The sequence below is a fragment of the Ramularia collo-cygni genome (genome assembly GCF_900074925.1).
Source record: "Ramularia collo-cygni strain URUG2 genome assembly, contig: RCC_scaffold23, whole genome shotgun sequence".
In the NCBI taxonomy this organism is placed as follows: Eukaryota; Fungi; Ascomycota; class Dothideomycetes; order Mycosphaerellales; family Mycosphaerellaceae; genus Ramularia; species Ramularia collo-cygni.
The window spans coordinates 68,184-80,331 of NW_019716277.1; the positions used below are offsets into that span (position 1 = coordinate 68,184).

General features: G+C 49.6%; 4 protein-coding genes; 3 read left to right on the forward strand and 1 right to left on the reverse strand.

The window, feature by feature from the left end:
- Positions 1–1,564: 1,564 nt before the first annotated feature.
- RCC_10551 (uncharacterized protein) lies at positions 1,565–2,867 on the forward strand (the record flags this gene model as incomplete). XM_023775778.1 has 2 exons in its annotated part: positions 1,565–1,638; positions 1,694–2,867. The coding sequence occupies 2 exons, from the start codon at positions 1,565–1,567 to the stop codon at positions 2,865–2,867; spliced, it is 1,248 nt and encodes a 415-aa protein (XP_023631546.1).
- Positions 2,868–4,489: 1,622 nt separating this feature from the next.
- On the forward strand, positions 4,490–4,921 carry RCC_10552 (uncharacterized protein; the record flags this gene model as incomplete). XM_023775779.1 has 2 exons in its annotated part: positions 4,490–4,560; positions 4,618–4,921. 2 exons carry the CDS (start codon positions 4,490–4,492, stop codon positions 4,919–4,921), a joined length of 375 nt encoding a protein of 124 aa, XP_023631547.1.
- A 1,666-nt stretch (positions 4,922–6,587) lies between these two features.
- Positions 6,588–8,891, reverse strand: RCC_10553 (related to AAA+-type ATPase containing the peptidase M41 domain; the record flags this gene model as incomplete). Its single annotated transcript, XM_023775780.1, has 1 exon — positions 6,588–8,891. One exon carries the CDS (start codon positions 8,889–8,891, stop codon positions 6,588–6,590), a length of 2,304 nt encoding a protein of 767 aa, XP_023631548.1.
- Positions 8,892–9,746: 855 nt separating this feature from the next.
- Positions 9,747–12,065, forward strand: RCC_10554 (uncharacterized protein; the record flags this gene model as incomplete). Its single annotated transcript, XM_023775781.1, has 1 exon — positions 9,747–12,065. One exon carries the CDS (start codon positions 9,747–9,749, stop codon positions 12,063–12,065), a length of 2,319 nt encoding a protein of 772 aa, XP_023631549.1.
- Between the last annotated feature and the right edge of the window lie 83 nt (positions 12,066–12,148).

Genomic DNA, 12,148 nt, shown 5'->3' on the forward strand with positions numbered 1-12,148 from the left:
AACCCTAGGTCGCTTAGTCCGCGTAAGATAGTAGTGCCCTAGTTAAGTATATCGTGTTCGCGTAGTCGCTTGTTTTCGGTTTTAAGTTCTTAAAGCCTAGCGGCGACGGCTCTTAAGTAGGTCCTAAAGGTAGCGTCTTCTATATCTAAGGCCTCTAGTATAGCCTTAAGTTATCCTCCCTAAGGAGGGTTTTAGATATAGGAGTGCAACTAAAAGTTGTCGATTATATCGGCTAAGGAGTAGAAGTCGTACGACTCGCGCTTAAGCGAGCGTCGTATAGGCTTCGAAGGTCCTACGACGATAAGTAGAGGGGCTTACTCGGCTTAAGAGGTATCTTAAGGGCGAGAAGAGCCTTCCTCGTCTCTTACCTTAGATAGGTTAGCTATTACTATAATAGCTTAGTCGGTTAAAGGTAGATAGTATTATAGAGGTAGAATAGTATAGTACTTTAAGAGAGAAAGGTTATAACTCTTCCTTTTAAATTAAAGCATCCTACTTCGTTTAAGTATAGAGCTTTTCTTAAGCGCTATAGCGGCGAATTACTAAGATACCTTTAAGTAGGGCGGAAGGAAATAGGTTACCGTATATAATGTATTAAGTGCCTATTATAGTTATCTAAGATATAGTATATTATATTTCTAGGATACTCGGCTAAGCTAAGGCGATTAGCGCTAGCTTAGCTATAGTAGTATATGCTTAAGAGGGATTCTTATAGGATATAGCGTATCTAAGCGCTATATCGGCGACTTTCTTAGTATAGCCCTTACTCGATAAGGTAGAGCGAGCTACTACGGCTCCGATAACGGTTATAAAGCGCTTCTAAGGGCTCTAGCTTAGGTATACGGTCTAAGTTAGAGTTTTTACCTAGCTACGGAAGTATATAGCGTAACGCTAGCGTTAAGCTAACTCCTAAGGTAGTCTAGCGGAAGAGTTCTCGTCGCTTTAATCTAAGGGCTGTATTAATATCTAAGATGCGTGTTCTTAAGCTAGTAGGCTTCTTTCTAAATCGTCTTATATAGGGCAACGGGACGAACTAGCTAGCCTACTAGCCCTAAGTAGGCGAGGYAGACTATAGGTCTAGCTAAGGAGCTAGACTTAAGCTCTTAGCTACTAGATATTCTAAAATAGATGAACTCTTTAATTAAATTTACTTAAGGGAAAATTCCTCGGCTATATAGTCCTGCCTAAGTTACGTAGCTACTTAAGCCTTAGGCATACATGCTCAGTTCTTAAGTGGAGACTTTGAGAACACAATCGCAAGGATGACGGAGTGTGAGGTCTTCACCATCAACACATTCGAAACCTGATATCAGAATCCACCGAATCCATCGCAAGAGCACTTGTTTCTTGATCTGTGTAGATTGATCGGTTACAGCGCCACAGCCTCCCATCTTCAACCCCAGAGTGGGACGTTCGTTGCTGTGATAGATAGGCACGTTCGCATCGGTCGCGTGTCTCTTTGAGGCTTCCGCTCCGAGGCAGCATCATCATCGTTGGAGATATCTCGAAAAACTTGACTTTCCCCTTCCTTCTCCCCATTTCACACACATTTCACGATATCAACATGTCTCAAGGACAGCGACAATTTGAGATTGTAGTTTGGGGAGCGACGGGATACACCGGAAAATACACAGCAGAGTGAGAAATTTGATGGAACAGGAAACACGACCCTCGCTAATGAATGCCTCCCCAGACACATTGCCCAAAATCTACCCACAGACTTGAAATGGGCGATTGCTGGACGTTCGGAGAGCAAATTGAAGACCATCGCCGACGAGCTGCGCCAAATCAACCCGGATCGCCACCAGCCTGCCATTGAGATTGCACAGCTTAACAAGCAAGATCTTGTCAAATTGGCCAAGACGACCAAAGTTTTCATCTCAACCGTCGGACCGTACCACAAATATGGCTCTGCGGCGTTCGAAGCATGTGCGGAGACTGGAACTCACTATTTGGACTGCACCGGAGAAGTGCCCTGGGTGTATGATATGATTGCCAAGTATGAATCGCTCGCCAAGCAGACGGGAGCCATCATGATTCCGYAGAATGGGGTGGAATCTGCACCCAGCGACCTCATGTGCTGGATGCTTGTGAATCACATTCGTCAGACTTTATCCGTCGGCACCGCAGAAATCATCAACACGGTCCACTCCATGGTGGCAACCCCAAGTGGTGGTACCCTCGACACTGTTCTCACCCTCTTCGACACCTACGGGCTTGGTCATCTTGCGAAGAGCATGTCGCCTTACTCTCTCAGTGCCATCCCACCTCCTACAGTGGCTMCCTCCAAACCTCTCTACGAAAAGGCGACTGGAATTCGCATGGACCCAGATCTTGGCATCTTGACGGACAGTCTTCAAGGACCCAGCGATATCCCAATCGTCAACCGCTCCTGGTCTCTCTTCGACAAGGGCAACTTCTACGGTCCAAACTTCAAGATCAACATCTACAACCGCACCTCCTCCAACCTCTACGCTTTTGCAACTCACCTAGCCATGACATTCGGCTTCGCATCTTTGATGCTCCCACCTGTGCGATGGGCGTTGAAGAAGTTCGTCTATGCACCGGGCACAGGACCCACCAAAGCCGAAACAGAGAAAGATCACTGCGAATGGCGCGCGATCGCTTTCGCAGATTCCACCGACCCCAACGATCCCAAGCGTGCCCAAGGCAGAATCCGATACCAGGGATCCATGTATCAATTGACGGGAACTTGCCTCGCAGAAGCCGCTGTCACGCTTGCCAGAGACAAGACTTTTGCGCATGAAGTCGGAGGGGGAATTCTCACGCCCGCGACTTTGGGAGCACCATATCTGGAACGATTGCAAAAGGTGGGATTCCAGACGGAGGTGAAGATTATGCCTTGATGGTGATGATGATGATGATGATGATGAGTGTTTGATTTTTAATGCCTCAGGTTGTGGGTGGATTATCAATTGATGAGCGGTGTATTATTATTATATCGCTCGGTTTCGATTGGCCATTGGCTTTCGATTCGTGTTGGTTGTGCGGTTGGCGTCAATCTTTCACCGCCTCGCCTCGTCTTTGTGGAATATGCTTTGGCCCGTTGACTTCCGTCAAAAAAGGTTATTTTTCACGAAGAGCTGGGGTAAAAAAAGGTAAAAGATGCAGGGATCCACCATGCGTTTGCTGGCACGTTCGCGAAGACATGCTGCTATGTTACGTCGTCTTTCTTTCCTCTTTCTTTCTGGTCATACTCGTCATACCTTGCTCTTCCATCGTCACATGCATGTTCTAGAGTTGTCTTTTTGAAGAATCAGAAAAGTGCTCACCGGCACTCCATCTACATCATCCATCAAAATAGGATATCAATCAATACCAACCCAACGAGAAAAAAAGCGAATGGAGAAACGGAAATAATGTGCCACGGAACATACCTGACATCATACACCTGCGGCCACGTCGTCACAGTCCCAGATACCTGTCTCCGTGCCATCGATCCTCACTACCGCTGCGAACCATATGGAATGAAAATCACCAAACCCGTGGGTCGATGTGTGGAATGTTTTGCTAGAGACTTGGAGCCTTCGGCGGGACTAGCGACGATTGTGAGATTTAATCCGTTTCCTACTACTGTGGCTGAAGAGGATGGAGAGGAAGGTCGAGGGGGTTGTTTGAAAGAGGATGAAGGGAGAGCGGAGGGACGGCAGGCTAGGGCTATTTTGAGGTGGTGAGTTTTTTCGGTGTCTTGCTTGCATTTTCTATCTCGATTTGATCGTTTAGAGGGAGGAGGACTGGGCTGATGGTGAAGGATATCTAGGGTTGGAAACGTCAAGTCTCTGAGATCTTTGGGGAGTCGCAGTTTGGCGGAGCTGAGGGGTAGGTGTTCGGGTACAAGTCTGGATGGGTCTTCGGAGGGAAGTGGAGAGATTGTCGTGAGGAAGAGTGTGAGGGTGGAGTCTTTGAGGGTTGATGATGGGTTGATGATGAATGATGAGCGGGAATTATTGGACTTTGAGCCTGTGGATGGTCCTTTTAAGTATAAGGCCTGGAGACCGTTACCGGAACTTCGACAATCTGATTGATGGACTCTCTGGGTTCTTGGCTGGATCGGAATCTATCTTCCTTGAGTTGCCGAGCGCTGCTCTCTCTGGACGAGGAGACTGGATGAAGCTGCGGAATGTCTTCGCATTGGCAGGGTTGTGGAGAGATCCATCGATCTTAAAAGTTCAAAGCCATCGCCATTGTCGCCATGGCGGGCGCGAATCCCGTGCCGCGGCTCACATGGTCCTCACGCCTTGTCGAGCACTTCGAGCAGGAGCTCTTGACGGAGGATGCGGGACAAATTCAATGGATTATAGGAGAATGACCGCCCGAATGGCACCGACGACATGAAGGAATCCAAACTCCTCCTCCTACGTTGGCCTCCGAAGAAGTTACCTCAACTTCCCGATCAGTTCTCACCATTTGATCTGGAAAATACAAGCATCGAGATCGTCATGGGAATGATTCCGAACCTGAGAACAATATGCATTTCACCACATCYCTTGCTGGAGATTCGGTATCAAGGATGTGCACGGTAATTGGCGTTCCACCAAGGTACGTAAGACAGCATTCTGGTCTTCTCTCTTATATTCTCTCTGACATGACTTGCAGGATCTTCATGGGAACGACCCTCTCCTCCCACTTCACAAGCAGCACGCTCGTCGCTGGCTTGAATCAGAAAGTCGACAAAAGACTTATTCTTGGCTGGGTTCTACATGGTGTCATGGATGACGGCTCCCGCATTCTAGAGAATAAGTTACATGACGTTATCATCGACACTAATCTCATCGATAAGCGGATTGAGAGGCTAGAGAATCTCCAAACGAAAGATGAAGACTGCGTCCCAGAGCAAGAGCAAGAGCATCCTCCTCTTCAAGTTCAGAGAGGAAAGCATATCCCAACCTTGACGGTCTGAAGAACGCAGTCTTGCGGTGCAAATCTATCAGCCAGCTGAACGATTTGAAGATGGAGTGACAAGATGCGCTGGAGTGTAGGGACATGTTTATGGGCAAATTGCGGCCCTTGTGGATGGTGGACGATGCTGATTGGKAAGCGACGGAAGTCTGGATTGAAAGCTGCGAGTCATTTGGTGACGCTTTTGTAAGGTCGCAATGGTGCGAATCTCGCAGGGATTCATGTCGGAACAGGCCAGAGGAGAGAGTCGCCGCCATCAGAGCTCGCAGCAGCATGCCGTAGGATGAGAGAGTCGCCGCCAACTAAGCTCACAATGGAACTTATCAGAACCGGCTGGAGAATGAGAGGCTGTCGTACAACGGAGCACGGAGGGACAGACTTCTGAACATGCTAGAACGTGAGAAGCTGGCTGGCATTCAACAAAGCACAAAGATGCCTACTATGAACTGTCGGAGATGGACAAGGAAGCAGTCAGGAAAAGGGAGAGAGACCACCTGCAGAACATACCAGAGGAGAAGCTGATAGCCGACTAGGAGAGCAGGAAAGCGAATTGTGTCGGCGGGGGTGTATCTTTCGAAGAAGAGCACGGACATGAGATGGATAATTACTTGGGACAAGTGCAGCCCTCGCAGATGATTAGCGATGTCTATTGGGGTAGCGAGGAAATTCAGAATCAAGATTGAGAGCAACACAGCAAGACAGCCAGTGACACTTTTGTGAGGCCGTCTTGTCAGGAAGAAGCTCTCAACGCAATACATATCCCCATCTTGCCGGTTTGAAGAACGTAGTGCCATTTCGCACAAACATGCGGTATCCGGAGATTGATGTCGCAATGAGTACGCGAACTATATATTCTAGCATACCTAGGTAGGTATCAGACAAGAAGTCGGAAAGATTATTGACTTATTTAACTACAGTCCGAAGACGAAAAGTACTCTTTTAGAATTGTAGTATTTCTGGCATATCGAGAGTATATAGTATAGACACACATGTGAATATACGACCATACGCCAGCCAGACAGAAAAGATCGAACTTTTTCTCTGCGTTGCGAAAAGTCGCCCTGCTGTTCGAGGGGACTTGAGCAAGAGTGTCTTTGTATCTTCGGTAGGAGAGGCAGTTTCCGTTCCATTCTCGCCGATCTATGGCGTTGATTCTATTGCACCTTGCGAGAGTGTAAATAAGTAGTTAGTTGCGCCTGTAAGGTAGGCTAAATTATATCTCTGCGTAGTGAAAGGGCGCTCTACCGTTAGATGAGACTCGAGGACGCCTAGCAATCAATATCTTGTTTGAAAAAAGGCAGTTCAATTGACTTTGAGGGTTCATGGCTGCCTTACCTCTTAATTGAGCTGACCTCCATCGTACTTGAGAGACATTTGTCTATTCAATCTCCTGCGTTCCCTACACAATACAACTACAAAAGGAACCGGTAATGCTCGCTCTAGAACTGCTCTTTCCCGCGAATCCCCATATTCTTTCGTTCTGTCCAATGATCGCTGAGAGGACGCCGATCCGGCGTCTCTGCTACGTGACAGTCATGGGGTCAATGACTCCTTAAGCCAGCCTGAGTGCGTGCAAAGCTGCAGCTGCAGCGACCGACTTTCATCAACCTCCTTTTGAAATCTTCATTTCAATTTCGTTTCTCTAATTTCGCTCATCATCCTCTGTTTCAAGAATTCCTGGCTGGATACGGGCTGCCTGAAGTACCTTCCACGGGAGTGGGCGGGATTCCACCAACTTCATCCTCGCCCACTGGCATTCCTGGTCTCGGAGGAGCAGGAAGCGTGTTCCCGGGCTCAGGCAACTTGACAGGGGTGTCTGGATCAACCTTCATCTTCTGCGGGGGAAGTTTCTCACCCTTCACCACTTTCTCCATCTCTGAACGATCAAGTGTCTCATACTCAACTAGCGCATTTGCCAGTCTCGCAAGTGCCTCGCGGTTGTCGGTGAGAAGTTTGGTGGCACGTGCCCGTCCTTCTTCCACTAACCTCCTCACTTCGCCCTCAATCGCTTGCTTCGTTTGCGGCGAGAGTCGGGCATAGTCGGAACTGAGATCAATGTTACCCAGCTTATCGCTCATACCAGCCTGAGTGACCATCATGTACGCGACGGCGGTAGCGTTCTGGATGTCGGAGCTTGCTCCCGTGGTGACATTGTCTTCGCCGTAGATGAGCTCCTCTGCTACTTTACCACCCATCGCCACGTCGATCCTTGCCTTCAGCTCTTTCTTCGTCTCGCTGACCTTGTCCATTTCAGGCAACATGTGTGTGATTCCCAATGCTTGTCCTCGTGGCATGATGGTAGCCTTGTAGAGTGGCATGCTGCCCTCTGTGAGCATCGCGACCAATGCGTGACCACCTTCATGGTAAGCTGTCATCACCTTGTCTTTTTGCTGGATGATGGCGCTCCTACGCTCGGCTCCCATCATAATTTTGTCCTTTGCCCAAACGAGATCCTTAATCGTAACTTTGGCCTGCTTGTTCTTCGAAGCGCGAACTGCGGCCTGGTTGACAACATTTTCGAGATCAGCACCTGAAAAGCCTGGCGAACCACGGGCGATTTCTGCTGCATCAACTGACGCGTCAGTCTTGATGTTCTTCATGTGATGTTTGAGGATCGCTATTCTTCCGCGAACATCAGGTAGCGAAAYGGCAACATTGCGATCGAAGCGTCCAGGTCGAGTGAGAGCCTTGTCAAGCGATGATGGGAAGTTGGTTGCGCCGATGATGATGACACCCGTGTCTTGCTCGAAACCATCGAGTTCAGTGAGAAGTTGGTTGAGAGTCTGTTTGACGTAGGATGCATCGCGCTCGTTACGCTTGCCACCAATGGCATCCAGCTCGTCAATGAAGATAATGGCAGGACTCTTTGCACGGGCAGAGGCGAAAAGCTCGCGGACGCGCTTAGCTCCTACACCGACATAGATCTCGTCAAACTCGGAACCAGACATGTAGAAGAAGGGAACGCCAGCCTCCCCTGCTACTGCACGTGCGAGGAGGGTCTTTCCGGTACCGGGAGGTCCAGCGAGAAGCACACCCTTGGGAAGCTTGCCACCAAGAGCACTGAATTGATCGGGGTTCTTGAGAAACTCGACAAGTTCTTGAAGTTCCTCTTTGGCTTCCTCGCACCCGTGCACATCAGAGAACCTAGCAGTTTGCAGTTCAGGCTGCGCTTCCTTGCCTTGCCCTCCTCCGACTTTCTTGAGCATTCCTGCTCCTTCAACCAGTAGAGTGAGCAACACGAATGAAACGTAGAGAACGGCTCCGGTAACGACGACGAACTTGGTCCATTTGAAGATGGTGCTTCCCCAGCTCTCATCCACAACGACATACAGRGGCTCCATCTTTCCACCAGATGCACCATTTGGAGATAGCATGCTGAGATTACCGCCGCCCTGTCTCGCACCGATTGCCTGACCAGCAGCTTGCATCTGCTCGCGAGTGTATCCATTGTTGTTACCGGAAGTATTCAAGCCTGCAGTGTTTCCAGACGTGGCGCCTCCGGCTAGCGAAAGGGCACGAGAGTAGGCTTGATCGGTAGAGGCATTCGTGGCGTAGCGTCCAGTATTGTAGCGTTCGACGATGATCTGAGGCATGTTGGCGCGGAGGAGAGCTTGGTAGAAGGCGTTTTGCGCAGTGGCGCTGGTGGGATTGTTGTTCGCAGTCTGCTCCATTTGCGCAAGCATGTTCTGGTTGACCGAAGAGCCTTGGGATCCCCAAGTCGCTGCGCCGAAGATACTCCTCTTCTGATTTAGGCCGGTGAAAGACGTGCGAGTCGGTGTGCGTAGAGTGAACGTGTTGGTCCTAGAGGTTATGGAGGCGAACGATCGAGCAGCCGGAGGGCCCGACGAAAATGCCCTCCAAAGACCAGATGTACATGTCTCCGCTCTTGCACCGCCCAGTGATGCTCTCCCCAATCCCTTGGATGCGATCGTGGCGGCCTGGATGAGGCTCCGAGGGTTGTGGAGCGCCATGTTGGCGATTGTCGAAATGATAGCGGTCTGCGCCGCGCGGACAGATTGGACGCTCAGTCGGGGAGGAAGTCGAGTGGCGCGGGATCGAATAAGTAGAGATGATGTGGAACAATGTGGTCATTCACGCCGACGATGATGGAAACACATCGGCGGCGACGGCGATCCACTAGCGTGTACGGAATTAGCCGTATGACAAAGCAGCACGCGACAGATGATTTTGTTTCTACATCGCCTTTCCATCTACACTCATTCACTTTGAAGGATAGCAGATGAAATGAGACGCCACAAATGGCGTTGGCGTACTCCGAGCATGTGGGGTATAACGCTGTATCGAACAGGTCATGCCCAGTTTTACATTACAGCACAAACAGCCTGTCGATAGCACGCCTCGATCGAAACGGCTACCTGCAGCAAGTAACAGGACTTTGAGCCTTGCAGATGCCAAGAAACTGGTTCCTCGACGGGAGTCTCGCCAACGCTTCGAAGTGATGCCTTTTCATGATGCGTGGCCGATGCCGTTCGGAGGCCTGCAGGTGTTCTAGCGAAGGCTGCATTCACCCTAGTGCTCGATCCTTCGCAGGTTTGTATGGTGAGCTCAGCCTCAGCCGCAGGACCCCACTTCTAAACAAGATCGGGAGCAAAGATAGGTGAGATGGAAKGTGACTATCCTGTTTGACAGAACCAAATACACCATCATTCTGCCTGAGCGATACAGAGTGCACAGCCATTTCATTCGAAGAGTTCCATCTCAACTCTCCTGAGGCAGTGCCATTTTTGTGTGGCACTCAACACTCTCCAAACGCGGCGAGAGGTCATCCTTTGAAGCTTGGAAAGGCTGTCTTGCAGACTACAAATATGAACTTGGATATCGACAAGTCGTACGGCGTCATTCAGCCTGACTCGGCGAGCTTTCGGAAGCAGCTAGAGAATCTCTCGAAACTTTCAAGACAATCGTCGGATTTGCACAAATGGTCTGAGAAACTTAGATTCATCACATCCCACCCCGACGTATGGCGAGAGATCCAACCGGTTCGGGAAGAGAAGACACGCTTTACTGGCAACAACACAACATTCAGTGACAATCCAGGCAAAGCTCATGCTGCTACAACGATCCGCCCAGGCACTTTTCAGAGTTGCGCTTGCAACGAGTGGTCTCGCCGGCCAGTCGAGCCTAAAGCGAATAAGCTATGGGTGACCCACAGAGATGATGCCCCAAGCTGTCCTCATTTCGTAGCGGTATCGTACTGTTGGCCGCAACCGTCCGAAACCATCAAGCCCCCCGCCGGCTTCTATTCTCTCTCTTCCAAGCTCGGGAAGAAGAAGAGCGACGCTCCAGATGAGGTTATCGAACGAGCTCTGAAATTTGCCAACCACATGCAGCTGAGTGCCATTTGGGTAGACCAAGAGTGCATTGATCAGAACGATCGCGAGGACAAGGAGTCCGGCATACAATCCATGGATCTTGTCTACGAGAATGCGCAGGTGTCGTTGGGACTGATGTCTATTGTAGCACAGGAGCAGAAGCAATTGGACTTTCTGAATTCTGAGCGCTTGCTCCAAGCATGGAAGGCAAACGCGATTACGAATGATGATATCTGGCACTTTCTTAAATGGATCGATAGTGAAAGGTGGTTTACAAGAGCCTGGTGTATGCAAGAGTCATGGGCTGCTGGACCGCGGATGTTGCTCATGTTCAAATGTGATAGCACACTTGACAAGCATGAACATCAGGGACCCATCGAAAATGAAGCTATCGTACCTTTCCAGGGTCTCGCCAAGATTTTGAGGATGCTCATAGACCATGCTCAGCCCAGAGCTGAGCGGCCGGAAGACGTTGAGAGAGACAGCCAGTGGCTAGAGCAATTGAAACGCAAAGTTGTGAAGACAATGCCAGACAACTCCAGCTCCAGCCCCATGGTTATAGGAAGCCGGAATCGGTTGAGGTGCAGTGCCGCTGAAGGTTTGCATGCTTTGGCAGTACGAGAAAACAGTCGAATCGCAGATCGAATTGCTATACTGGGCAATCTCTGCAACTTTAGCACTCGTCTTGATACCGAGAAATTGGAGAATGAAGGGTACAGTTTCAGCATAAGCGCCTTTGCGCTCGCTTTCCTCAACGGCGATCTTTCATTAATGGACTGCCTACCTGTGCAGAATCAAATGATCAAAGGCGGCGCAGGCGCACTGGGTTTACGGCGTCTAGGGTACTCGTGGGGTCCTCCGATGAACGGCACGTTGACGAATCTCGAGTGGGTCCCAGAAGATAGCAATCCAAGAAGATTGGCAAGTTCTCAGCTCACTGAGGAGGGCTTATCAACATTTGGATGGATCTTCTTGTGCGATTTGTTTATCGACGTCTCACCAGTCCAGTTAGGATTTCAGGAAGAGTGGGCACGAGTCAATATGGCTACTACGCAGGATGACTTCGGCATTCAAAAGATGTGCTTCCGGGTTGTCTGGTCGCTGATAAAGCTATTGATCCATAAAGGCTACCTTCATCTTGCTCAAGTTGTTTGGAGCCACGAGAACAATTTGAGACTAGCCATTGACGATGACACTGCCCTGTCAACATCACAAGAGTCTCCTATCCTCCCCGCTGATATCACGAAGCTCATTGACCCTAAAAGCCACGACTTCATATATCGGAAAGAACATATCATCCAGTCCGAGCACGACTTTCTGGAGAAAACATCACCAATGGAGAACATCGCGAACGTTGCGAGCAGTAATCGTGCATGGCTAGCACAAACTGTTATGAACACCGGCAAGATCCTCTGTGGTAGACAGATCAACACCGGCATGATGCTCGCACCAACTTTTACCTGCACTAACAAATCCGGAAAACTAGAAATCACTCCTGTAGCTGAAGGAAACCCGCATTCAGCACCGTCGGGTTCTGAAGACGAGCAACTGGTACCTGGTACAACGAATCCCAAGTCCAAATACACAAGTGTGTTGGAATCTGAGGATGCGAGTATGAAGTGTATCTTTACGCCATCTTTGCAGTATCGATTGGACGAGGGACGATCGCTGCATATTTGGAGGCCAACGCACTGGGTTGCGAGCCGTATTTTCAAAGGCTCGGCGGGGGATTTGTGGAAGGCTGAGGGAGGGGAGATGGTGAGAGGGTATGTGGTTCCAACGACCATGTTTTCGAAATGTGTGCTTGTTTAAAAGACGGTGCGATCGACTGTGTTGGGTCTGATCAGGAGGACTGATGAAACGTCAATGTCTTGTTCAGCATTGGCACGTGGTCT